This window comes from Coloeus monedula (genome assembly GCF_965178545.1).
Source record: "Coloeus monedula genome assembly, chromosome: 17".
Lineage (NCBI taxonomy): Eukaryota > Metazoa > Chordata > Aves > Passeriformes > Corvidae > Coloeus > Coloeus monedula.
The window spans coordinates 1,360,455-1,386,817 of record NC_138797.1 but is presented as its reverse complement, the minus strand read 5'-3'; the positions used below and the strand labels follow the sequence as shown (position 1 = coordinate 1,386,817).

General features: G+C 47.7%; 1 protein-coding gene across 1 annotated transcript; it reads left to right on the top strand.

Moving 5' to 3' along the window:
* Positions 1–2,960: 2,960 nt before the first annotated feature.
* FAM83C (family with sequence similarity 83 member C) lies at positions 2,961–25,776 on the top strand (the record flags this gene model as incomplete). The annotated part of the gene is given in 5 exon segments (XM_082292603.1): positions 2,961–3,008; positions 3,011–3,640; positions 10,647–10,814; positions 15,140–15,264; positions 24,841–25,776. Coding segments are annotated over 5 exon segments (1,902 nt in total). The 3' UTR covers positions 25,772–25,776.
* Between the last annotated feature and the right edge of the window lie 587 nt (positions 25,777–26,363).

The following is a 26,363-nucleotide window of genomic DNA, read 5'->3' as shown; positions in this document are numbered from 1 at the left end:
GGGCCACCACAGCAGCTCCATGGACACACATTGGCTTCCCTGCATGGCACAGGGGTGGTGGAGACCTCGGAGCTGCAACGGGAGAGAACCTCTGTGCTGGGCACACCACTGGGCAGGGGCAGCAGGGGGTGGGGGGGCCCTGCCTCCCCTGACATCATTCGTGGTTGGATCATTTGGCCTGTGGCTGGCAACTGGTGTCCAGTGCCCTCCTTCAGCTGTGCAGGTGTGAGGCTGCCTCTCCCCTGATTTGAGAGAGTCTTAACAAATGAATGGAAAAGATGAAACACGGAATTTGTGTGCTGCCACTGTGCTTAGATTCTGTAACACCATGGTTGGGAATCTTGGACAAAACATGGGGAGATTTGACTTTGCACTGCTCTGTGGGTTCAGTGCTGACAGAGCTCAGTGCAGGAACTAAAACTGGGACTTTTCTCATCCTGCTGTGCTGGCTGCATGCATCTGGCCAGTGAACTCTGCACAGTGGAGCACTGCTATGCAGCGCCTCCCACAAATGCTGGTACAGCACTGAGGAGCACCCTGATGTTTTGAGGTGGAAGATTGGGTTTCAGTCTGAAATAGAAGGGGGGGGAAGCAAATTGGCTTCTCGTGTTCCCAGGTGAGTGCTCTCCAAGATCTATCAGGAAACAGCTTGGCAGGCTGCCTCCCATGTGTGTGTGAAGAGGAAGCAGCAGGTACATTCTGTGGAAAGGCCAGGCAGGGTGTTGGTGTTTGCTAAGCTCCAAGAACACCTGTGGAATGGAAGAATGAAGTATTGCCTAACGCTTGGATCCTGGCTGAGCTCCGGTATCAGGTATCAGCCAGAGCAGAGCTGCTCAGGGACACTGACTTGGAAGTGGCACTTGGGGCATGTGTTCAGCCAGAGGGAATTTTCCCCTTGTCTTTCTCTGTTGATTGCAGAAGGTGTGTAGACAACAATTCCAGATAAGATCCCTGCTTTTAGCTGGCAAAACCGAGCTGATGCGATTCCCACATCCTGTGTTGGCCTATCAGCCTCTGGAGTGCCAATTATAGCCATTTTGCCAGACAGCAGGGACAGGACACCTCTCATCTAATTTTAGATGTCTGCATGGTAAACCTCTGTCACTGACTTAGGCAGCCCAAGCTCCTGCTGCTCAGGTAGGGAGAGATAAGCGCTTCCAAGGTGCATTTCATCCGACCTGTTCCAGGTGTCTGCAGGGTGAGGTAACTGACTCCTAGAAGTCTCTGCCTCTCCCCACCAACCCTGAAGGAGCCCAGCCTGACAAGCTGGGCTGGAGGTGTTTACATCGTGTGTGCTTTCATGTGCTGAGGACCATGAGAAATTACTGGAGGGAGAGTAGATCATTACCGAACACCAGCTGGAGACAGTGCAAATCCCTTTACAGAATCAGCAGCAGCAAATATGCATTTGATGACTTTTTAAAAAATTCACACTCTTTTCAGCTCTTTAGGAAGGCAAACAGTAAGGTGATGGTACACTTATTTTATGTTACCACCCTGGCAAAGCAGCTCCAGAAAAACACCCACCACGTTACAGCTCCTTCCCTTTGTTATTTTCCCCAAAACTCCTTACACTGGTTTGGCTGTTCACTTCACATTTTAAGTTATTCTTTAAGATGTTCTAGCATTTATTTTCACCTGTAACGCTTCTGTGCCAGCAGCTTTGTTACAGTTTTGTCCCATCCCTACTTTGCCCTTGCTTGCTGCATCACAGCCAACTGGCAGCCGACTTCTGTTTTCTGATTCAGTCAATGCAGCTTTGCTTCTGCTCTTGCCATTTGCAGTCCTGCTGAGGCTTCATCCTGACTTCAGGCATCTAAAGACTAGACAACTAATCTGAACTAATCATCCCACTCAGCTGTAGTGCTTGGAGAGTGATAGTCCCTTGGGTACATGATTCATCCCAGCTGACTTAGAGCCTGGTGTCTGGATGTGCTGGTTCACACTCAGGCATGGCCATCCCATTGACTACTGCCCCGTGGTTATTCCAGAGCACACATTTAGTTTAGTTTAGATTACTTAAATTAATTTAATCTCAGGGGATTTTGTAGCTAAAAGGCCAATTGATTACATCAACTCTCCATCCACTTCTTCATTTCTTGGTTGCCTGGTGGAGTTCAGTAGCTCCAGGGTGAGCTGATCTCTGCTCCTCTGCAGTTCTTCACACATTGTGTTCTCGTGTGTGTTCCTACACAGTGCCTTAACTCACATAGCAATGTCTGCCTGTACTGTTCCTCCAAATCTTTTGGGAAGCTGGAGTTAACTAATCCCCAATAAGCAGCATGTGGGCAGTATCATCATCCACACAGCACCAGACTCCTAAGGTTGAATGTCCTTTCCTTGAAGGATTTCCAGGGAGATGCTAAAAGAGCATGTGAGGTATTGCTCTTCCCACCTGCAATAGCTAATGACCAAGATTCCTGCTGTGATTCCTACAAACACTGTGACTCTGTGTGTCAAAAAATAGAGAGTTCTGGCTTCCCTTCCAGGTGCTGGTGTAGCAGAGCCAGGCTCCCAAGAAATGCTAAGGAGGAGCATTATCTGTGGCTCAGAGATGAGTAAGTCTCTTTGCCGAGTCTGATTACCCACTTGGGATATTTGTGTTTCGTTATAACTGACACTAAGCAGCGTGTTTGATTTGGAACAAATTTCAAGCAGGAACAAGTTCCAGCATCTGCATTTCCACTGCAAGCACAGTGAGGGACAAAACAGGTTAGAGCCTGCTAGGCCAAGGGTGGGGACCTCTAAGGAAGGGAAGGGGAGTGGAGCACAGTACATTAATCAGTTACAAGGAAAAGGAAGGAACAGCTTGAAGAGCTGATACTCCTCCCTTGCAAAAGGGACACTCTAGGCACTGAGTATCAGGTGTGTGTCGGGGGAAGCCCGGTGAGGGAGCTGGGGAAAGCCGGCTCCTCCCCCCCGAGTGCGAGGCTGTACCTGGTGATTAAGGAGTTGAGCTTATGCTGAGTCCTGAAGGAACCTGTTGGGAGGAGCTCAGGAGTGCAGGAGGGGCAGAAAAGACCTGAATACGGACACAGGACTAATCCAGCGGGAGAGACACCTCTCAGCATCAGCAGTTCCAGTCATGTTCAACTACCTGGCAGTCGAGGTGAGGCCCCAGCTCCACCGCAGCTATGGGAGCCAGCAAGGGGTGTCTGGGCCACTGAAGAGCCGCCTGGAGCAGCTGAAGAAGCCGTGGTGGAGGGAGCCCACCCCGCTGGTGCTCCAGCACAGCGAGACAGCCAGGCTGGCCATCGACGCCTTTCTTGAGCAGGGGGAGCGCGGCTACCTGAGCGCCATCGCCGAGGAGAGGGAGCTGCCGTTTCTTTCCACCTTGGACATGGAATATATCAGCCGTCAGAGGAACCAAAGCTTTCCAGACCCCAGTGCAATGAAAGACAAAGAAGCCGACCCTGGTGATGGGGACACTGGAGACAGGTTCTCCCTCAACTCTGAACTAACGTCGGGCACCTACTTCCCCCTCATGTCTGATGTGCACCCTCCGGAGCTGGAGCTGGGGTGGCCAGGGACGCCACTCCTCACAGTGTCTGGCCAGACTCAAGCTACTGTCATTTTCCAGAGAAACAAAACGAACAGCATTAAGGATTCGGTCCGGTCTCTGATCAGCCGGGCACGGACGGTACGTATAGAGCTGTGTCCCTTGAGGGGAGCCTTGTGCCGCAGCGCCCGGGGCCGGTGGCTGGTCCCACACCTGTAACCACACGCTCCACGCTGTCGCTGCTCTCTACATGTCTGGCATGATGTGATTGCTTCTTCTGCAGCAGCCCTGTAGCTGTTCCTGCTCCTTTCCTTTCTTGTAATTTCTTTTTGCCTGGGATTTCATGTCATCCAAGCGGTGCCCTTGCAGGCTCTCTGTGGCTGTGGCTGCAGGGATGCAGAGCAGTCCCAGAGCCTGGAGTGGGTGCGTGGCAGGGCCTGCAGTGTCCCTGGCTCTGTGTGTCCCTGTCAGCCCTTCTCCCTTGGCCAGAGAGTCTGCACAGCTGGGGCTCTTCTCCAACCCTGGACATCATTAAGTTGGACAAGAGAATAGCACGGGTGAGTTGCTGTCACAGAGAGAATCTCAGAATGGTTTGCATTGGAAGGAACCTTAAAGACCATCTAATTCCATGCCCTGCCATGGGCAGGGACACCTTCCACTATCCCAGGTTGCTCCAAGCCCCGTCCAACTTGGCCTTGGACACTTCCAGGGATCAGGGGCAGCCACAGCTTCTCTGGGCAGCCTAGGCCAGGACCTCACCACATATGACCTAAGTAAATTTGTGGGACTGAAAATCACTGCTTGTGGTTTGAAGTAAGTTAGAATCCTGTCTCCTAGGTTTGATGTCTGTGCCTCTCTGGGGATGAGTAAGATCAGCCCATTTTGCCCCATTGCACAGTTTCTGGTGTGTTATTACAACCCTCAGATGTAATAAAAACCGGAAGACTACAGTGCCTGCCTACCAAGCACAATGCTGGCATGAATTTATTCACTCAATTATGCTGCTTGTTGTTTCTTTTGCTTTGCCAGTGTACTCTGTGTGGAAGAAGCAGCTCAGACAACTATCTCAGACACATTTTCAGCTTTTGTCTTTGTCCTCTTTATGGTTCTTTTCAGCTGTTTCACATTAAACTTCTTTTGTAGTATTTGTGTTGAGATATTGAGGAAACATTTAGAGCAAAGTTCACTTTAACCAGTCAGCTTCTGGCAATTTCTCTTATCACACCAGTAATTTCCTATTTAACTTTACAGTCACTCCTTACATTCATTGTTGCTCGTGCAAAAGCAGGAGATAAGGAATCACCTGGACCTGTTTGCAACTCACGTGTGATCTTCTATCACCGTCAGCAGAGCAGAGCAAATGAATTTATGTATTCCCAGCAGCTCACACTGCTGCACAGCATCAAAACATCCTCAAAGAGCCACATATCAGTGAAGTTTGGGCATGATATAAGGTGAATGGGGATCTTTTTTCTTTCGCCCAAAAGAGCATTTTGCCACACGAGCTGCTGCTCAGCCGTAAGCAGCCCTTGCTTAATGCCTGAACTTCTATTGCATCTTATAGGCAATTACAGGAAGTTTTCATCCAGGAAGTAAGTGACAAAAAACTTTGTTTGTCTTTGCAGGCAGCTGATTTATGGTATCTTAAATGATCTGAAAAGTTCTGTGATATTGACTCCATCCTTGTCAGCAGTGGGGATTAAGGCACAGTCATGGCAGAATGCACAGAGTAAATGATTACCAAAAAATGTCCTCCCATCACCCAGCACGTGTCCCAGATTTTCAGTGATATTATGATCCTTCAAGCCACAGGAAAAACATCTTGCTGCTTCCTCAGTTCACAGGAACTTCTCAGTTGCTGCGGGCAAGTTGCCTGGGCAGTGGATGCTTTATTGTACTTTCAGTACATTCTGAGCTTTTTGCTTTCTTTGCTTGGGTTGACAAAGCCCTGACAATCTTCAGCCCTTCATGTTCAAGCTGGGGGTTTCACACTGTGTGTTTTACTGTTGTGTGAAATGTGAGAATGAGTTTTTAAGTATCTTACTGATTTATTACTGGTGTTCTACTGGCTTCTGGGTTAGCAGCTCTGGCCAGTGCTTCCCATGATTAACTCTATGATTGATGGTAATTCCAGCTCATTCACAACCCCAGTTACACATATTTAAGTACTTACTGAGTCATTTTGCTCAACAAACCATCCAAAAGGATGTTTCTTATGTGTCTTAAAACAGCAACCAGAGGTAAAAACTTCCTTTGCTTGAAGTGCCAGTATGAACCATTTGGAGAACCACCTGGTTTTTTGCTCTGCAGTTGCTGTTTCTGTATTTCCAATATTTTTGCCACTAGACTTTTAGCTTTTGTCATAGATCCCTCTTTTAGAGTGTTTCTCCTCCCGTGGGGGATACAGTGCTGGTGTTGAGATGCTGAGATCCCCAACTGCTTTTCCCAGATCCTGTAGACAGGTGTGTCTTGAAATGCTGTTTGCTTCTTCCCTGGTAAAGTCACACAGAACAATGCCAGCTGACATCTCTTGCAACAGCATATTTGTACAGACAAATTAGCATAAGCAGCATTTGTTTCATCAGCACCTTTTGCTGGTGCAGTTGGTCTTTCGCCTTCACTGTATTTAACCAGCTCTCTTTGAAGACGGATGATCAGATTTGAGCTTTTCTCTTTGCAGACATAAGAAGATGCAGTGCAGCCACACCTTTGTCTTCATTTGATAATACTATTACAATTTTGCTCTTGCTGGATGAGCTCCAACCTGGTTTGAACTGCCCATGCTGCTTCTTTCACCCCTCTTGTACACCTTAGACTCTGGCTGTGTGCTCGTGTCTGTACCTGGTGGCAGAAGGGTCCCTGACGGTCCCCAGGGAAGCAAGAGATCAAATGGCACCACTGTAGTAATGACCCAAACCACACTGCTATTGGCAAATACCAGTAAAACCAGCTGTGCTGGTTAGAAACCAGACAGATGGCAAACCCCAGTGGGGTTCTGGTAAGCGCTGTAATTCCTAAGGTGATGACTCCAGTAATTGCTGAATTGTGAGTTTCCAGAAGTGGGTTTGGAAATGTCATGGTTTAACCCTACAATGGCAAGGTGTGAATTTTTTTTAAAGCCTGTGGGGCAGCTGTGTCTCTGTAACATCCTGACCTGCCAAGGCCAAGCCATGGGCTCAGGGGCCATGACCAGCATGGTGAGGAGCAGGGATGCTCCGAGCCAGCCCCAATCTTGCAGCCCCCACCACTGAAACAGAGGGGCTGGAGGCACTGACACAGGTTTAGGTTTGTGAGGTCCAATTGACTTGAATGCCCAAAGCTTTAAATGTGAGACATGAGTTGTCAGGAGCCTGATCTGCAGATGGTACTTGGATACCCAACTCCCACTGCTATAAAGAGTTGTTTGGAATGACTTTCAAAGCGGGTTGGTTTTGTTTTTTAATGACCATATGTTCTTAGGAGGTTTGAGGGGGAAAACCTTCCACGGTCTTCTTCCCCCAAAATTTCTTGGGGTTGATCTTATGTTATTGTAAGAGCTGCCTGCTTTGATTTCCAAAAGGTTGTGCTGATCTGAGGGCCCTTATGGATACCCTCAGTTAGAATGAGCAGCCCCACACGGGCACGGGCATCTCCCCGTGCAGGGAGGGCACAGCAGCACACACAGGGCTGCCGTCCTTCCTGCCCAGCATCGGCCGTGCTGCACACCAGGAGCGCTGGGAAGGAAGGTGTGAGCAGAGCTGCAGCCTGCTCCACCTCCCGACCAAGTAAAGACCCGCTCTGGGAAGCCTGGGTGTGACTACCAGGGCTCCACCCAGCTTGCCCAAGCTGGCCCCGCTGCCTGGGGCTCTCGCTGACGCCGCAGCCACCAGGCTGCCAGGAGCCACCTGCATCCAGCCTGGGCATCGGCTGCCACGGGGGACTGTGCCTTGTGCTGCTGCCTGCTCAGCCCCATCCCTCTCACAGTGAGCACTGAGGCCCTGGCAGTGCCAGTTTTGGGCAAGGATCAGCCCTGAATTGTGGCAACCAGCCCTGCCAAAGCCTGCACGCACTGGAAGAGGAAAGGAAGATGGTGTGAACCTCCTGTGCACCCTGGGTGCAGGCAGGGCCCCATAACATGTGGGATCAGGGGACAAAGGAGCATCGGTCTTCCTTGACTCCGTCACACTGACTTCCCAAGCAGAGTTTAGATTGTCCCCAGGACAAAGCCTGCCTCACACCTAAGCTTGAGATGAGCTCAAATATCGCGAGGTGAAGTCTGGCTGAGAGGGACTTGCCTGAGGCTTTACACAAGGTTGGGGTATAGTTTTTTCACAGTGCTTCATCATCAGAGGATGTGTGACCCGTCAAAGAAATTTGGCTAAATTGCAGTTGGCCTTTGGCTGGGGGACAGTGTGGAGAGATGTGGCAAAGTCCTTTTACACTGTGGGTCTCAGTGGTACCTTGTGCTGATGGACCAGCAGCAACGTTAATTTGGGAAGTTGAAGATGATTCTCAGTGCTTGCAGAGCTCCTCCAGGGCGTACTCTGCTCTCCATGAGATATGGGCACGTTTCAAGAGGGGAGAAGTTTGCCAAACCCTTGTAAGGCTTCTGGGAAGACAACACTGACAAGGGCTACAAAAAGAGGTGCCCTTTGGAGTCAGGTTCTGCAGCCTGTATCTCCCAGGGCCAGGGTGAGAGGGTGGAGATGTGGTTTTGGCCTGGACAGCAGGAATGATTTTTAGCTCTTGACAGCTGCCTTGTGTCCCATGTGGATGTCTGGGATCATACCATCCCCTGGGAAGGTTCTTCCCCAAACCCTGCTGTGGTGAGCTGGGCCTCGGGCCTCCTGCAAGATGTTGAGGACCAATGACAGTGTGTTGGGGACAAAACAGAGCCACGAAATCTTGTCCCTCTGTAGAAGGGCTCAATCGCCAAGGGAGCAGGAATCAGCCTTGTGCCATTGCTATCCTCTCTGCTGTGGCTCTGTGCAAAGGTCTCTCCATGGCTTGTGCAGTCTGAGAGCAGCCAGCTCCCCAGGCAGAAGAGGCTGGAGAGCACGGGGAAGCCCAGGGGCCCCACTCTGCCTGTGGCAGCACTGAGGCCACGAGTGTGAGCCTAGAAAGAGGCAGTTTATTAATGAAAACGGAGCAGAAGAGCTACTGGGCACTGAGCAATCTGGGCCAGTGTGGCAGTCTGGAGCAGAAATCCAAGGACAGTTAAACTTGGAGCTCCTCTCCTCTTTTCTGAAGCTATTCCAGATCAGATCCATGCCATGACTTCAATTTCCCCTGTTCCTATTTAAAGCTTGAATCACTGCACATGTAAAAGCTGACCTCACTGCCATCCTCTGCATTTAGCTCTTGGTTTGAAGAGGAGCAGGTGAGCAGCAGTGGCAGAGGAAGGCTCACCCTGCAGGGGTGAGATCCACGGGGTGATTTGAACTATGGAGAGTTGCATTTGTGGCCATGCATGTAACACAGGCAGGGAAGGTGCTGGAAAACAGGCTCCCTCCTCCCGGGGGCATGATGGCAGCAGGACTGACTGACTGACTGACTGATGCATTTCGTGTGCCAGGTGTGGTGCCAGGGCATGAACACTGAGAAGCAGAATAATCTGTTAGAGCTTCACTCCCAATTTTAGTGGGTTTTGAGTCGTGTATTTGGGCATTCTCTGGTAGGTGCAGAAACACAAATCAGGGTTATACAGCCAATTTACAAGCAGCAGTTACCTTATTCACTATGATATGATAAAGATGGGGACTAAAGTACTTGGGCAGTTCCATTATTTTTTTCAGCTTTTGAAAAGAAGTTTGCCTGATGGTAAATCCTTCCCTACATTTTTTCATCCTGCAGTGTGTTCCCATCTTTCATGAGTTCTCAGTGTGAACTGCTGATGGTTCAAGATCTGTCACCACGTTGCTCTGTACCCTCAGGTGCAGTGACAAATCATCCTGCTCAGCAAGTGCTCTTCTGCCTGTTCCTCCCTTCCCCCTGATTCCCACCACTGGCAGTGCCAGCCAACAACAGATGGATCCCAACAGTCACTTCCTCATCCAAAGAATGGCCCTCTAATTGTCTGCTGGCAACTTCACTCCATGAGGAACAGAGCAACAGGGTCTCCAATCCCATCTGAATCTATTTATGGCTGATTTCCCTTGATGCATTATTCTTGTTGCAGGTCATTCTGTACTTTGAATTTTCTAGTCCTGGGTCAACTCACTTGTAGTGGCTGCTTGTCATGACCTACCTTTTGTTTTCTGTATTTTCATTCCAGTTTTTGGATAATTCATGTAGCCATGACAGTCTGCTGCCTCCCACTCCATCTCCTCAGTGGGATGGATTGCCATGGCCTTTTTCAACCTTATTCTTTAAAGAACTGGCAGTTCTCTTTAAAATTCTTTTCCTTTTTAAGACCCCTTCCTTGGAGACTTTATTTTAACTTTACTGAGATACATGTATTTTTATTTTTATTTTTATTTTTATTTTTCAATAATCTTAGCGTTATTTCTTCTTCCTCCTGTCAGGTTTCATACCCATCACTTGCATCCCTGGCTGCATGAGCAGGAGTTCTGCCAGCAGGGAAAGGGAAGGGATCCTTTCCACACACATTATTCTCTGATTTTGTCTAGGCACCCTTAGGATCTAATCTTGGAACGAGGAATTGTACATAATTAATCAGGATACCTTCTCCCTCACCTGGCAGTGTGTCCGTCCTGAAAAAAAATTGTACTTTTTCGTGTTAATCTGCCAGTCATGTAGAGTCACTCTTGCTGATTGAACAATGATTTTGCTCAGTCTCAGCTCTTGTTTATATGCTTTGCTCTTGGCATATTTTCTTAAGGCAACACATACTTGTTGCACCACTGACATTCAAAGTTTGTGCACATGTTACCCTTTCAGCTATTCCTTTCTGCAAATAACAGATGAGACGGGAGGTACCTGGATGGGGATTGTCTTCATAATTATTAAAATTTGATTTTAGCTGCCACAGTGGGGTAAGAGCTGTTAAACACAAAGGTCCAGAATCATCTCCACTCAGGTGGCCACAGAGGCTCAGTAACTCAGGAGGTTTGAATAGTTTAAAGCACATAGTTTAAAGCACAATTCACTTGGGCATGAGATTTCAACAGTCTCTTGTGTTTCTTCCCCCCCCTTTTCTCCTGGCCAGGTGATAGCAATTGTGATGGATCTGTTCACAGACATGGAAATTCTGTGTGACCTGCTGGAGGCCTCAAGCAGACGGCACATCCCCGTTTACCTGATCCTGGATGAAGAGTACTTGAAGCATTTTGTGGAAATGTGCAATAAAATGGCTCTTACTCAGGACAGCTTCCCAGTAAGTTTTCAGTCACACACTGGATATGATAAACAGGTCTCAGAATTGATAAAAATGATGTACCCTGTGTTCTGTTCCCTCTGCCTGGTCCCTAGGACTCGTCCCTTCTCCCTAGGATCTATCCCTTCTCTCACTGTCCCAGGCTAAGAGACCATGGCTGTTTGCTCTAGGAAATTGAGATCTGCCTGGACATAAAGAGGAAGGTGTGCAGGAGCCTACTAGTCCCATATATTGATGTTTTGTGGTCCTCACTTCAGTTTTCCATGCAGGGAGTGGGAAGTTGGGGCCAATGAGATGCAGTGAGTTGCTGAGCATTTTGCTGGGCTGGTGCAGAGATGCAGAGGGAGGCCAGGAAATTTAGTTTATGTGAACCTGTATCATCTGGACACAGGAGGAGAGGGCACAGCCTCTGCTCTAGGACACAGAATTCCAAGAATTAAATTGCTCATAGTTCAGATCGCTGAGCTCAGGGATTTAAATTCTCCCCAGAGCTGCTGCAGGGCAATAGCTGGGAGGGCAAGCAGTGAGTCCCCTCAGATGTCCTGCTGCAAACCCCAGCACTTCCTTCTGCTGAACCCACAGGTTAAAAATCTCACATTAAGATCTGCTTTTAGGCTTTGCAATTCAGTTGTGAGTCCATGAGGGATTTGTGAAAAACCCAATTCCTGCTCAGTGGGTGCCCATCCCCCAGTGTGTGGGGCCCAGAGCAGATAAACAGTAAAAATGAACATGACAGTGCCACAAGCTCTCTTGGGAACTTGCAGCCCCATAGATGCACCCCAGTATCCTGCTCTCCCCATTTCTGGCTGCCACCCATCAATGGAAGTTGGTTCTTTTGTTGTCATTTGTTATTCCTGTAAAGCCAGCAGTGCTGGCTATGCTCCTTCCCTGGGTGTGAGGATTCCCTGGAGCACTGACTCTACTGCAGCCACCAGTTTGATAGGTTTTCCCTTCAATTTTGTGGGGAACAGCTGAAAAATTTCCAGTTAGCTCAAAAGCATTCCTAGCTAAAAAACAAGCTAGGGACAATGCAAAAATAATGTTTTACAGCATATTCCAAATAGATGCAGTCATAAATGTCTTAATTTCCCCTCATTTTTAACCTGTCTACACAAAGGTTAATTTAGAGAGGCTTCTTTAGAGAATCACTCAGTGCTCTGGTCCAGTTGACAAGGTTGGACTTGATGACCTTGAATGTCTTTTCCAACCTAAATGATTCTGTGATTCTTCCACTGTGCTGGGGAAGCTCTGTCCTGTCTTGCTTCTTACAAGCCAGACCCATTTCATCCTGCCTCTTGAGATGGCAGCTCTTAGGGAAAACTGCTCCATGCTGGAGCATGTTTGCTTCCACAAATAGCTTCCTCACTGAAGTGACCTGGTGGGTTCAGATGAATTCCATCTCTCCAAAATATATTTTATTGCTTCTTATCCAAGAGGTGCCCATTTTTAAAATTAAAATTAAAAGGAGTTTATATCCATGGAGATGCCTATGTGTCTTTGTTAGGCCTGATGTCATGCCTTGTGCTTGAATGGGTAATTAACACTTGCCTCCCCATTCCATGACTCACTAGCAGCTCTCCATCTGAAGTGTCTCTTATGCTGATGCACCTAAGCAGTCCATTACCTACAGGCTGGATACACATCTGAGTGGAATGAGGGTACATATTTTATGCCTGCCTCTAAGTTGTGACAGGATGTGGTGGTAAATCTCCATTTGGAATAATTGGTGACAATTTGGGGTTGAATGGGGAATTTGGGGTAATTGCCCCTCTGGCTGTCTTACTTCTGACAACAACATGTGAGTCTGCTGGTGGCAAATTCCAGTGCTGAGCATCAGAAAATCCCACATGGAGCATCGGCAGCGGTGACAGAAGAAGCCTTAACTTGGAGTTTTCAAACATCCATCTGCTGCATCTGGAACTACTGCCTGGATGGAGCAAGAGTAGTACCTGGCAGTCCTGCAAGACTGCAGGATTCTCATCTTGTTGGGTTGATTCAGGGCCTGGGTTGACAAGAGGAAGAAGAGGATGATTAAAATCAACCAAATATCAGAAACTCACCCAGCCTTGGAAGGGATAAAGGAAGTGAAGAAATACTGTGGTGACAAATTTATAGAATGTCCCTTACCTGAAGTTGTTTTAATTTCCCCAGGAAGGAGGGGGGGAGGAAGCTCCTCCCAGTGAGAACCAGTATTACTAAAACCTTGGCACTGGAAGAAAAAAATCCCTGTGTTGACTGGCCACAGGACAAGGTGAACCCCTCCCCAGGTATCCAGCGTTATCTTGGTCTGATTCAGGAACTTGTGGTGTCATTTCAGAGGATCACAGGTTAATGCAAGTCGGCAGGGACCTTAGGATGTCATCAAGTCCAGCCTCCCACTCAAACCAGCGTCGCCTGTGAGGTCAGGGCCTTCCCTGGTCTCGTCTTGCAGATCTCCAAGCATGGAGACTGCACAGTCTCTCTGGATAACTTGTTCCAATGCACAACTGTCCTTACAGGGAAAAGGTTTCTCCCTGCTCATAGGTGGCAGATGAGGGTATGTTCTGGGACAGAAAAAGCCAACAAGTGAGAGCCACAGTGCGAAAATTGTGAAGTTTCAGCTCCGTCCCTTCTAGAAGTTTCCATGAACTCAAAAGAAGACTGAACCAGTACTTGGAGGAGACATCATGGTGGGGTTCCCACTGAGACAAACCACAAGAAGCTCAGGAAATCTCCCGAGCAGAAAACAGGGGCAGCAGCAATATTAGGGGCAGCATCATAAATGATTGCCCTCTTCCTGCTCTTCCCAGCTGCCATGGCCCACTGCAAGAGGGAGCTGGGTAGGCTCTGGTCTGGAGGAGCAGATTTGCTGCTGCTGTGCAGCCCTGGAGGGCAATGGTGCTCCTGGGTGGGCTGGGAGACCCTCACTGCAATGTGAGAGCCCAGCCTTTCCCACCTGGCGGGTGTTCCCGGAGGGAAGCACAGCTCCTGCCCGCGGGGATCAGGTGGCAGAGGGAAACCACCCGGGGGGAGCCGCTGCCCAGGAGCCTCCTGCTCCTCACCCGAGGGTGCCAGGCTGCCCTGAGCCCCGTGGGGGGCAGAAGAAGGGGGCACAGGGGTGCCCAGGGGCGGCTCGGGAAGGGTGGAAGGGGAGCAGCGGGGAACATCTGCAGGCGAATCCCAGCTGCTGGTGCTTGTCCCCGGCCTGAGCCGGGCCAGAAATCTGCTGGGTTGGCGGAGGGGCACGGCCACGTTCCCCGAGCGCCCACCTCTGCCAGGGGCAGATCGGCCCCGACGCCGAACCAGCTGCTGTAGGGCTTTGTCTGTCGCTGGGCTGATGCTCCGCAGGGATGAGGTGCCCACAGAGGAATCTGCCGGTCAAATGCAGCTGGTGACAGCTTGTGACAGCTCCTGGGATTCCAGAGGTGCTACAGGTGTCAGGGGAGCTGGCCTGGAGGGCAGGAAGAGTGGCCTGGAGGACAGGAAGGGATGACCTGGCAGCCCCGCGTAGGTGTAAGCCTTAGGGATGTTTATTTACATGCCAGATGTTTTGTTTGGCACTGTATCACACAGAGCAGGTCAGTAACAGTTTCCAGTGACTGTTCTGCTCTTCTGCCTCCCTCACCCGAGGTGCAAGTAACGTTATGGGCAAACACCTCACATTATGAAAAAAGCTCCTGATGGATACCAAGAGCCATATGACCCAGTTTATTCTGGGCAGTTGGTTTTACAGGCCAAAGCTGTATCAGAGGAGTATTTGCAGTTTTTCAAACAGTGGAGCATCAGTTGAGTACAGCACCTGAAAATGTTAATATCATTTAAAATTTTATTGATAAAAGGAAATCCTTAAAACGCAGATATTCCTCTCTCTAAGTCTTTTTTTCATTGAGTGATGTTTTAGTTTTAAGCCTGTCATTGTATAAAATCAGAGCAGACATTCTATTGATTAGAAACTAGCAGGCTGCTATGGGTCAAAATTTAGTTCAATGCAGAGCCATCAGCTAGTGTGGGGAGTTGAATGTTATTAATAATCTGGAAGAAATTGCATAGTTTTACATGCTTCAGAAGTGATCTGTAGGCTCTTAGGATTCTCCCAAGTTTTTTTCAAACTAGAATTTGCACTTGAGTGCAACTTGTTAATTTTTGCCGTTGTTTTTATCCTGTAGAAGCCGGCAGTGTGACAAAATATTTGGTATGTAGGAGCCAAGAAATACTTAATGCCTTGTTGAGTTCTACCTCTTGGAGCAGAGCACGAGCTCGAGGGAGTCCAGCAGTGATGCACAAGGGAACATCTCAGTTTAGTTCAGTACATGGCCCCTTACCAACTCTCCTTGCTTTGGTTTCAGAACATGCGCATAAGATGCCTGAGTGGAGACACGTACTACAGCAAAGCAGGCAAGAAATTTGCAGGCCAGGTTCTGGAGAAGTTTGTCCTGGTTGATTGTGACCAAGTTCTTGCTGGAACATACAGGTAAGAAAATACAGCAACTACTGTGGCAGAAACTGTTGTCACTGAGGAAATATTCCTTACCAAAATACTGAATGATGTAACTCCTAGTGCTGCATGTTGGTTCAGCAGCTGCCCTGCGTTCACCTCAGGCAGTGCTTTCACAGTTTTCCAAGCCTCCATCTTATCCACCCTCCCTGCCCTTTCCTTACCTGAAGACCTCAGACTTTTCAGTCTTTCCTCATACAGCGGCTGCTGCATCCCTCAGCCTTTTTAATTCTGTTTTTCTGCACTCTCTCTGACCTCACTACCTCCTTCTTGAGGTGCAGAGACCAGAACTGCATGTGGTCCCCCTGATATGCTGCACCGAGGTGTTCGAGAGGGGTAAAAGGTGCCCAGACTCTGGTTTGTGATTGTGGCCCTTGCTGGCAGGGGCCAACGCTCACTGCATGTTTTAGTTGCCATTGCACTCCAAGTTGATAATGTCAGACAACTGCTGCTGCTGATTCTGAGCTCCTTCCTGAGCTGCTCCAGGTTCAGCATCATACAGACCATTTTCCCCTATGGATACACCACATTTTCCTTTACTGAAGTTCATCTGCCACATATTTGTCCACTTGCTCAGTTCTGTGAGGTCCTTCTGGATTCGCTCACCTTCAGTGAGGTATCCAACCACCTGAAGGAACTGAGCATCTTCTGCAAACCTGGGGATTTCACTGCACCCCTCCATGCCTGAGGGCATCCATGTGCTCACTGGCTCCCTCACCAAGCTCCAGCAGCTTCGTGAGGCTGGGCTTGCCTTTGCCTTTGCCCTGTTGTCCGTGCTTCTCCATGCTAGCAGGAATCTTTTTCTTCACAGCACACTCTGCATGCCCCAGGGTAGAGGGCAGCTCCAGTGGTGTGTGGGCCTCAAGACCACATTCAGAGGCCTCTCTGTAGGTGTGGCCATACTGGAAACCTCCCAGCCCTTGGCCTTTCTGGTGATGCTGATACACAGGAGTGAAACACATCTCACTGCCACCAACACCAGGGATAGATGCAGGAAGTTCATTGAGGTTCTCAGCTATGGCCTTGCCATCACCCTTTTGACCCCCAGGCCTCAAATGAGCCCACTGATTCCTTGGCTGCCAGTACAGCACTTGTGAGCAACCTACAGCCCCAGTCATCCTGGGGATTTTTGGTCTGCTCCCTTTCAACTCTTTTTGACCTATTGCTGCATTTTTACATAGTTGACTTTCTTGAAATTGAACCTCCACATGCTGCATTTATTTAGCTTGCTCTCCACTAAAGAGTTAAAATTGTGTTGTGATCATTCTTACAAACAGGTTCTTCCACTTCTGCCTCTGGAACCAAGTCTTACACACCATTCTAGACCACATCCTGAATCACATCTTTTCTTGTGGGTCAAACAATTTAGACTAGTTAATTCTAGCATGTAATAATTTATTGCTTCCAAAAAGTTTTCTCCATGGCTTGTCCCAGTGAAGCATTAACCTGTATGAGTGGGTGAAATCTCCCACTATTGCTGCCCATCCTAATTTTGCAGCCTCTGATCTCAGTTAGCATTGTTCTCCATCACAGTTCTGATCAGAGGGTCAGGACTACTGTTCTGGTGCTATATTTTTATTACTAGACCCTTTTTAGTTACTTTTCCACCTGCAGATCTTTCCCACAGTATTTTCACACTGTTGAGCATCATATTATCCTTCATGAACAGTGCAGCTCCTCAGGACAGCCTGCTCTGATATTTCTGTGAATTTGGTGTCCTGGCAATACTTTTATTCTCCTTCCACCAGATCTCCTTGAACACTGCTCTCCCTCTCCCTTTCTCTCTCTTTCCATCTCTCTGTGAGCACGTGCTGGACCCTCAGGCTACCAGTGTCCTTGTCAGTGCTGTAACTTCAAGCTGCACTTTCTCCTCTGGTGTTGACTTCATCATCTCCAAGAGTGGAGGTCCCACCTCATCAAACTCTGGCAAAATGAATGAAAAATGGAAGTACATGGTTGAACATGGTTGTGTCAAATCTCTAAGCAACATGGACAGCAGTGTCTGGTAGCATTTTGACCATCCTAAGACACTTAAAAACAATGGAGTGAATCACTGCCTGGAAACGCAGGATCCTAGAATCATAGAATTGGTTAGGTTGGAAAAGGCCTCTAAGACCCTTGAGTCCAAGCATTCCCTCAGCACTGCTGAGCCCACAACTAACCCACGTCACATCTACTCATCTTTTAAACCCCCTATCCATCTCCATGGGCTGCAGGAGCAGGGAGCACATAACTGGACCACTCAGTTTTGAATGGCTAAAGCTGAGCATGTGTCAGCTGGATTGAACTGCACAGCTGGAGGAATATCTGATTTCCCTGGGGCCCAGAGTCAGGGTATTGCTGAAAATGCAGGTGCAGCTCTCTGGGTCAGTTCCTCCCCGTGCTGTTCAGGGCAGGGACTGGGGGCTGTCATGTGCTCCCTTTCTACAGATCTCTGCAGAGCTGAAACTTCTGGAATTCTGGAAGATAGTATTTCAGTTGAATAGGGTCTTACATCTCATTCTGTGGTGTGCCAGTAAGCACAGGATGTTTGGACTAACAGAAACAGTCTCTTCTCAAGGAATTTGTTCAACAGTTGTCAGAAACGCTTCCACAGGAGAAAATCAGGATGTCTGCTCCTGAGTTAGTGCAACCTGTATAGGAGATATTTCAATTACTGTCCCTGCAGATGGGAAAGCCAGATGCAAAGGATAAGAACAGTTACCGAGTAAAGCCAAAGATCCAGGGTGGAACCAGGGGTGTCTCGGGATGATACAGGAATGAGGGTGAGTGTCCTTACCCTGCAGCAGGTTTTGCAGTTCAGCAATGCAGTGTGCAAGGATCAGGGGTTTCAGAACTCTGGGGTTTTATGTTGTACGTGCTTCTCTATGCTCAGTTTACCATCAGAGACTCTTTCCCACCATGTCTGGCCTCCATGATACCCTCTGGCAATGGCTTATGCAGTTTAATTTATGTTTTGTGTGAAGAAGTGATCCATGGTGTTTACAGTAGACCTACAGCTAGATAATTATATTTGATGTCCCCAAAGTCCCACAAAATCAGTGGGCACAGAAAATAAGTGTTTCCTATTTACTTTCTTGACTGCATCCATGATTTTACCCTCCCCCATTATAGTCCCTCATGTGAACCACCTCTTCTCCAGGTGAAGTATCCTTGGCTTTTTAGTAATTTCTTGTATCCAGAGTTTGAATTTATTGACATTTAATTGTCCATCATTTTGTCACATATTCCCCCCTTACAATAAGATCCTCTTGCAGCTTCTGTTTATCCAGTTTTCTTTTGATCCACAATAATTTTGCCACGAGCTCTGACATGGACAATTTCTACAGTTTTTTAGGACTTGCCTCAATATGTTGAACAGCATTGATCCCAGCACAAAACCTGTGGGTTTCCAGTGGCTAAATTAAACCTATAATGTTTGTATCTTTAATCAACTGCTACTTCTTGAGAGGACCTTCCTTTGTATGTACTCCATGATCACTTAATTTTTCTAGCAACAAAAATGGTTTTTGCTGAATGACCATGTCAAAATCTCTTTGAAAGTTCAATTTTGATACATCAAGCACATCTGTGTGCTTGCTGCCTCCTACAAAGATCTGTAAGAGGCTTTTGAGGCATGGCTTCCTTCCACAAAAACATGCTGAGTCTACAGCATTATGATTATAGTTATTTATGCATCTAATCATTTTACTCTCTATTTGCTTCTACCAGTTTGTTCAGTATGGAAATAAGACTGGCTGGTTTGTAGTTTTCCAGAAGCTCTTTAAAAGGTTCCCATGTAATACTTTCCATTCCTCTGCTACTATGTTCAATATTAAATGATAGGTTGTTCCCTGGTTCATAATTGGAAAATCGCTGACTTCCAGTTTTTGAAGGCTGTTTGCTTTAATATTTTTGGTTAATGCATCTTTTAACTATGGTGAGTTTTTTAAATGATTTAAAATGTCTTTATTTTGATAGGTACATTTTCTCTGAGATCTAATATAGCATCTTTAAACAATCTTCATGCCACCTCAAGCATTTAACCTTTTCGATTACTCTTTTAAATTTCTTTTTAATAGCATTCCTTGCTTTCTCTTTGAAGTTAAGCATTACTGTTGTGGATTATTTTGGTCCTGAAAGAATATTTGATATGGGTAGGTCATGGTTATTTTTTGCTGAGTGGCCTTCCCAAAGAAACTCCCTGAACTGTTGATGTTATTTCTCCTTCTGTTGGCTTTCTGGTTCGTTTTTCCAAAAAGTGGTCATTTATAGTGTCTAAAATGCAGTCTCGGCAACTCTCCTTACAGTGGCCCCCATTCATCCTGGCAGGATCTCCCTTTATCCCTCTGCTTTCTGCCTTCTTAGTCTCTCAGCACCCCCTCAACGTGGCTTATTTACCATCAGCAGCACTCTGCTCGCAAAGTTCCCACTACAGCCACTGTGCGCTTTTCTAAACACAGCTTTATTCGCTCAGATGTTCTCCATTGATTCTAATTCCTTACCCAAGTGTCACTGATTTCCATCCTGTCCTTTTATCAGAATACAGTTTTCTTGCATTTATTTTTAAAGTGAAGCATGTGATCCCAAACTGTGTGACCTTCTACACGTCCCAGCTTTGGTCTGTAGCAATCCACTGCTTCCTGCTGTCCACTGGGTTACTCCAGTCTGGCAGCTCTGCAACGAGGAGATGAGCAATGAAGAAAAGGACCCAAATATGCAGAAATACTTCAACTGTCCTTCTGCTTCCACAGGTTTTATTCATGCATACTACAAGAACAACATAGAACTGTGTCAGGGGGGTTTAGGCTGGAGATCAGGGAAATGTTCTTCCCCCAGAGGGTGCTGGGCACTGCCCAGGCTCCCCAGGGAATGGGCACGGCCCCGAGGCTGCCAGAGCTCCAGGAGCGTTTGGACAATGCTCTCAGGCACAGGGTGGGATTGTTGGGATGTCTGTGCAGGGCCAGGGGTTGGAGTGGATCATCCCAGTGGGTCCCTTCCCACTCAGGATGTTCTGTGATTCTATGATTCTTTAACTTATTCTGATCTATTGCTGCCTATTGGTACAGATCAAGCATATTTTTGCAGCATTTTCTAAATATGGAAACTAAGTTCACTGCTCTTGTCTTAAACAAATGTAGGCAAATTAGTTTAGACCCTTCAACTCTTACGTGTACATTGATTAAATGTTTAACATTGTATTTCTTCTAAATGAAGGGGAAAAAAAACCTAGATTGAGGTATCTAGGCAAAGCAATAATCTAAAATCTTAAATGTAATTATATATCTAGCTATGTAGGATTATTCTGGGCACCAGAAGAAATAGGGTGTTTATTTGAGCACTTAAGGTATTTACTGTTTCAGCAGGTGAGAGGAGCCCAAGGGCAAATAGGGGCTAGAGCTAAACAGGATCTTGAACAGGAAAAGAAGAGTAAACACTTGCCAGGCTAGAAACAGAGAAAAGAGCTGGTATTGTAGCCTGAAAGGGAGTTATGTGGCTGTTTGAGTTGTCTTAGAGGAGATTAAATTTCTCTGCTGAAAATGAAAGATGGTCACGCTATCAGGGTGTGCCTTGCCATGGGCACAGAGGAAGGAGCTCAGTGTTTGCTGCAGTGGGAAACTCAAGATCTGGGGTTGAAGCTGACACAGCAGCTGAAATTGAGACATGAGAGGCAAAAGTTTACAGGAGTACAAAAGCTCTGCACGTGGCTTCAGGAGAAATAAATCTGAAGTACAGAAGTGTTTGGCAATGGACAGATAAACTACATGGGTTTGAAGCTGGAGGAAGCTCGGAATTTCTTTCAAAGAAAGGTGCTTATACTCGCAGGTATCCATGGCCCAAGCAAAAGGGAAAAGCTTTGAAGGGGGAGTTCCAGATCTAGCTTGATGAGGAGTCACCTCAAGAAAGAAATTCTAATTAAGCAGGAAGTGAGTGCGTAAGGAGTGGGAAGCACAGTGCATCAGCAAGGGAACCCCAGGTGACACACACAGCAGTGCAGTGACATCACCAGGAGATGAGTTATGGACAGCCTTGCTGGGCACACCAAAGCAGGGAGGAGCAAATCCTCAGGTGTGTAAATAAAAAGTGAATCCAGGAGAAAGAGACAAGGTCTGCTGCTGGAAGGATGAATAAGAAGTAAGAGATAACAGGCATGGGTGCCCAAATTAGTTGAATGCATTGCATGGTTTGGATCAAAAGGAAGATGAAAATCAAGGAATGGAAATAATTTCAAGTGTGTTGGGAGCAAGCTAAAAGAGCTTGCTGCAATAAAGGCAGGTCGTTGTTACCTTATCAAAGAAAATGTCACTTGAAATGGAAGGTCTAGTAATGAGTGTTATGTGGTACACGCATTTAGCCATGAGCAAAAAAAACCCATAGAAGTTTGTGTTGGCATATGGAAAGAAAAGAATGGCTTTGTGACAGCCCAAGTGACACAAGAGCAATAAAGATGAGTTTGAGAAACTATTGAAAGAAGCAAAAAACCTTCTGCTGCAAATTGGTATCTCGTCCATTGGAAAGAGCTGAAGCAGAGAGGCTGAGTGTGGAGATCTGGAGTCACCCGTACAAACAGCTGAGGAAAGGCAAAGGCCACCGTGACCCCAAAGCAGAGCACGGCTCTACAGGGGGGCACGCAGGGAACTAATCTGGGTGTCGAAAATGCTGCTGAGACAGAGACTTGTGGAATACCGCAGGTGCTCTCCCCACTCCTGCTCAGCCCACGCCAGAGCCCCGGGGCAGGGGATGCTGCGAGGACTGGCCGGTGTCCCCCACGGCCCGGAGGTGATGCTGCACCTCCATCTCCCGGCCAAGGGCTGAGCTGCACCGCTCCCGGAGAGTCCGAAGGCAGGGTAGGGAGGAGGGGATCCTGTCCTGCAGCCATCCTCTCTCAGAATCCTTTGTGTCCCAGGGTGATCTAGAACTGCTGTGAGAAGCAGTTTTTTATAGGGGAAAAACAATGTCAGGAAAATCCTACCTCTCTCAGACGCTCCCATGAAGTTTTAGCATCCAGGGTGGCCTGCAGGAGGAGGAGCTCCACAGCCCACGAGGGTGTTCTGTTGTGCAAAGAAGTACCTCTTCTTGTCTGTATTGGATTTGTAACCTGTGAACTTCAGCCAGTGCCTCACTTTTACACCAGAAATCATTCCCTGGCTATTTCCTCCAGGCCATTCTGGGAAGAAAAGACCGTTATCAGTTTGTAGTGATGGGAATAGCCATGGCTGGTGAGACCCACATTGTCCCACCCTGGAAACCTGTCCTGTGGCAAGGAGGGCTGTGCCACCAGGGAACTTGGATGATTCCTTCCAGAGCCTGTCATGACACAGAGTGAGCAGGACCCCATTGGATCAGCACGGGAAACTGGGACACAGGAATGCCTGGACTGGGGCAAGAGCTGTAAGAGGCACCAGGGGCAGGGACAGTCATAAGGCTGGGGAAGTGCTCTCCCCTCACAGGGGAAAGGGCAGTTCACATGGGTGAGAGGAGATGGCTGGGTGCACTGGGACTGGGGACAATGTTGTGACAATGTGGCCAGAGCCACCAGCACTCTTGGGAGCCAGGAAGTGCCCTGGGACAGATGCCTTTGACAGTGTCGATCCATGAAATCTCCCCTGTCTGGACTCCTGCATTTCTTCAAAGAACTCTCAGGGCTTTTTGAGAGATAACATTCCTTTGCCAAAGCTGTCTTTCCTATTATCTCATGTTTCCTATGTGGCCATAAATTGTATTCTTTAGAAGAGTCTCTAGTAATTTCTGTATCTACACAACTTGTGTCTATCTAATTTGTGAGACTTAATGGTCTGGAACATTAAAAACATTATATCACATTAGCACCCTCCCATTTTCCTGATAGCCAGAGCCCTTTCAAGTGGGAGATAGCACAGCCTGGTTAGGAGCTGAGCTATTGCATCCTGGCATTCCCTTGGTGCTCTTGGGTTGACGTTCACCGCTCCTGCCCAGTGGCTGATATCTGCTCTGTTGATGTTTTCCAAACTCTTCTACAGAGATCTCAACAGGAGCCTGATCCTCCCTTATGTTCTGTACAAAGGGGGGCTCAGGGCAGCCCAAGCTCCTGTACAATAAAGGGATGCAGAGGAATTATCTGCACACTCCTGTTACACACGGACCATGTGCCTCAAAAAGAGCTGAATATTTCTTCTTTCACCTTTTGCAATGTGTGACCCAACCTTTTTCAAAGATGGTCTCTCTGGGCTATGGAGCTTCTTCTCTGTCATTTAGCCATCCCAGCTAGTTTCTGGTTTGGTTTTTTTCCCCTAATATCTCTGTGAAGGGATGCATTTGCTTTGAGCCTCCAAAATGGTATTTCTGAGTACTCTTCATGCCACCCACAAAGATCTTTTCATTCTTTTACTACTTTTTCATTCTTACCTAATGTACCTGGTTTGATATGAAGCAGCAGAGTATTTTTTTTTCATTTTATGCTTCTCTTTGGGGTGTGATTGCTGAGTGTAAACATAACCAACACCAGTCCGACCTATAACAACTGCCGAGTGCTCAGGGACAAGCCTCAAGAGCTGGATTTCCTACTACAAGTTCCCAAATAGCTGTCTTGTGAGCTAACCATTGACAAGGTCCCAAAACACAGTGCCAGTATCTTGTCCTGAAATGACATTTACTTGAGAATGTAATCTCCCATGGCAATTGCTATCCTGGAGCTCCTGTCATTTTATCCTGCTCTTCAGAATCAGTGTCTTGCTTTAGCAGCCGATAACACAGCACTCAGCTGGTACTGCCACCTCTGAAAATTCTGGTTTATTTGACACATTTAATCTGCTGGTCTGGTTTGACTACAGGAAGAATAAAAAATCAGCTGATGACTGGGATGACCAGAAGCCTGGGGATCCCACTCTGGAAGGAACTTCCCTGTTTAATCAGGAAAAGGAAGATTAGGAGAATGTGGTTACAGTCTGTAGCTATATTGGGGAAGAGTAAATAGGGTACAATTTGGGCACAAACAAGAGGTAGGGTTAAACACGTAAGGAAAATTTGCCGAGTGGCAATTAATGGAAGTTTTTCCTCAGCTAGGGCAAAACCACTTTGGTTTTAAGGTAGAATATGACAAGCTCCCAGAAAAGATCCCAAAACACTTAACTGTGAGGGCAGGGACTGTTGAGCCAAGAATGAACTTCTATTGCATTTGGTAATCCTGCAGCAATGCTTATAGCAAACATCACCAGCCTTCCTGGTTCTGAGGTATTCCTGTGGTCTCTGGAGACCTTCATTCCTCAAGGCAGTGCCCAGGAGCTCCGTTCCTCACTTCCTGCCTGCCCAAGCAGCTCCTACAAGCCCATCATGTGTTGCAGATGTCAGGACATGAGACTCCTGCCAAGACGAGGGGGCCCCAAGCTGAAATTAAACAACCACTTTAGGGCTGCTCTTTTGTAATTATGTGATGAGCACGTTCATCTCCATGAGCAGTCTCACACCTGCCTACTTAGAGAAAGTTTTAACACGACAAATTGGGTACCAATCCATCACTGGGATGTTAAAATCCATGCTAGGCATTTTGGCACTCTGTGAACTAAAGTTACATGTGTTTTGTTTCTTTTCCTGCAGTTTCACCTGGCTTTGCAGCCAAGTCCACACTGGCCTGGTGACCCATTTCCGTGGGCAAATCGTTGCAGAGTTTGACAAGGAATTCCGGTACTTGTATGCAGAGTCCAGAGCAGTGACCAGCTTCTGTGTGCCAGATCCTGGGACGTGTCTCTCTTCTTGGAATACCTCAAAAGTTGACAACTGTCTTTTAAAACCCACTCAGGGGAATGATACTGAGACCCTAAGCCCCTCCAGCAGCCTTTCCAATGTGAGCATCAGGAGCATAAAAGTGTCTCCCTTTATGAAAAACTCCAGCTGCAGTGCACACCAGGAAAAGCAAGATTCCAGCTCCGATTCTGGCAATAAGAAGGGGAAGGAAGACACATTCCTGAAGCCCACTTGCCCTAAACAGCAAGAAGAACCACCAGACTCAGCAAACAGTCCTCCAAATAAACCCACCCCAGCCTCATATCCCAAATCAAACCTCATAACAGCAAGGACATTCCTGCAGCCAGAGCCTTCCTCCAATAAACCTGGTTATCAGGGGGACACTAAGGCCAACAGCAGCCACTGCTCCCCACCGAGAGCAGGGCAGCTGCTGCAGTCCCTGTCGGAGGGTACTGGGAGCAATGGGACAAGCCTGAAGCAGAGAGGGCCTGTGGCCACCTCCGGGGAGCTGCCAGCTGAAAATGAGAATGTGTTTTATGGGGTGGAAAAGAGACAGAGCCCTGGACACGGCCATTTTGACCTGTTCTCCCCATACAACCACCTCAAACGGGATAAAAAGTCCGTAGTGCCTTGCTACGACAAGTTCCCGGAGGACGTGCTGCTGGAAAAGAACAGCGCGTATGGGGCGGAGAAGAGAATGACTCTGGGGCACAGCAAGCTGGACCTGATCACCAAGTACAACAAGCTAAAATCCAAACACATACACAGTCGGTTCGAACTGTGACCTAGGCCTCGAGCTGGCCTCTGGTCTGATTTTCCAGGGGGTGCTTTTCCCCACCCAATCATCACACCTGGGGCTTGGAACCAAAACACGGGTGGCAAATTAGTCTTGTTCCTGTTAAAAGGTGTCTAATCTATGTAGATGACTGATTCAGACGAGCTTAGCACTACAGCTCAAATTTTCAATTACATGATTGTGGCAGGAGGGAGAAAAGCACATAAACATAATCCACATTCTTTTTACCCATTTGGGAAAGAACCATTTCCCTTCAAACTTACAGCAAAGCCATTGCTACAGCTAGAAACTGGCCACTGAGGTCTTCAGGGCCAGTCCTGGTTCTCTCCATGCTGAGCAATTCCTCTCCTCTTATCCATATGGTGAAAATGAAATGGCCAAAGGCAGGGGGATGTGAAAAATAAAGGAGTTGTTCTGCTGGAAAAAGCCGTGTTGGGTCCTGGTGGGAGGGCGAGCACTGAGCATGGCCAGGGCCCTGTCATACTGAGCTGTGCCAGACCAGGAGGGGCAGGGACATGTCTGGGCACATGTTTGGCATCTGCCCACGGCTGACATTGGCACATCAGTGGTGCCAGCACAC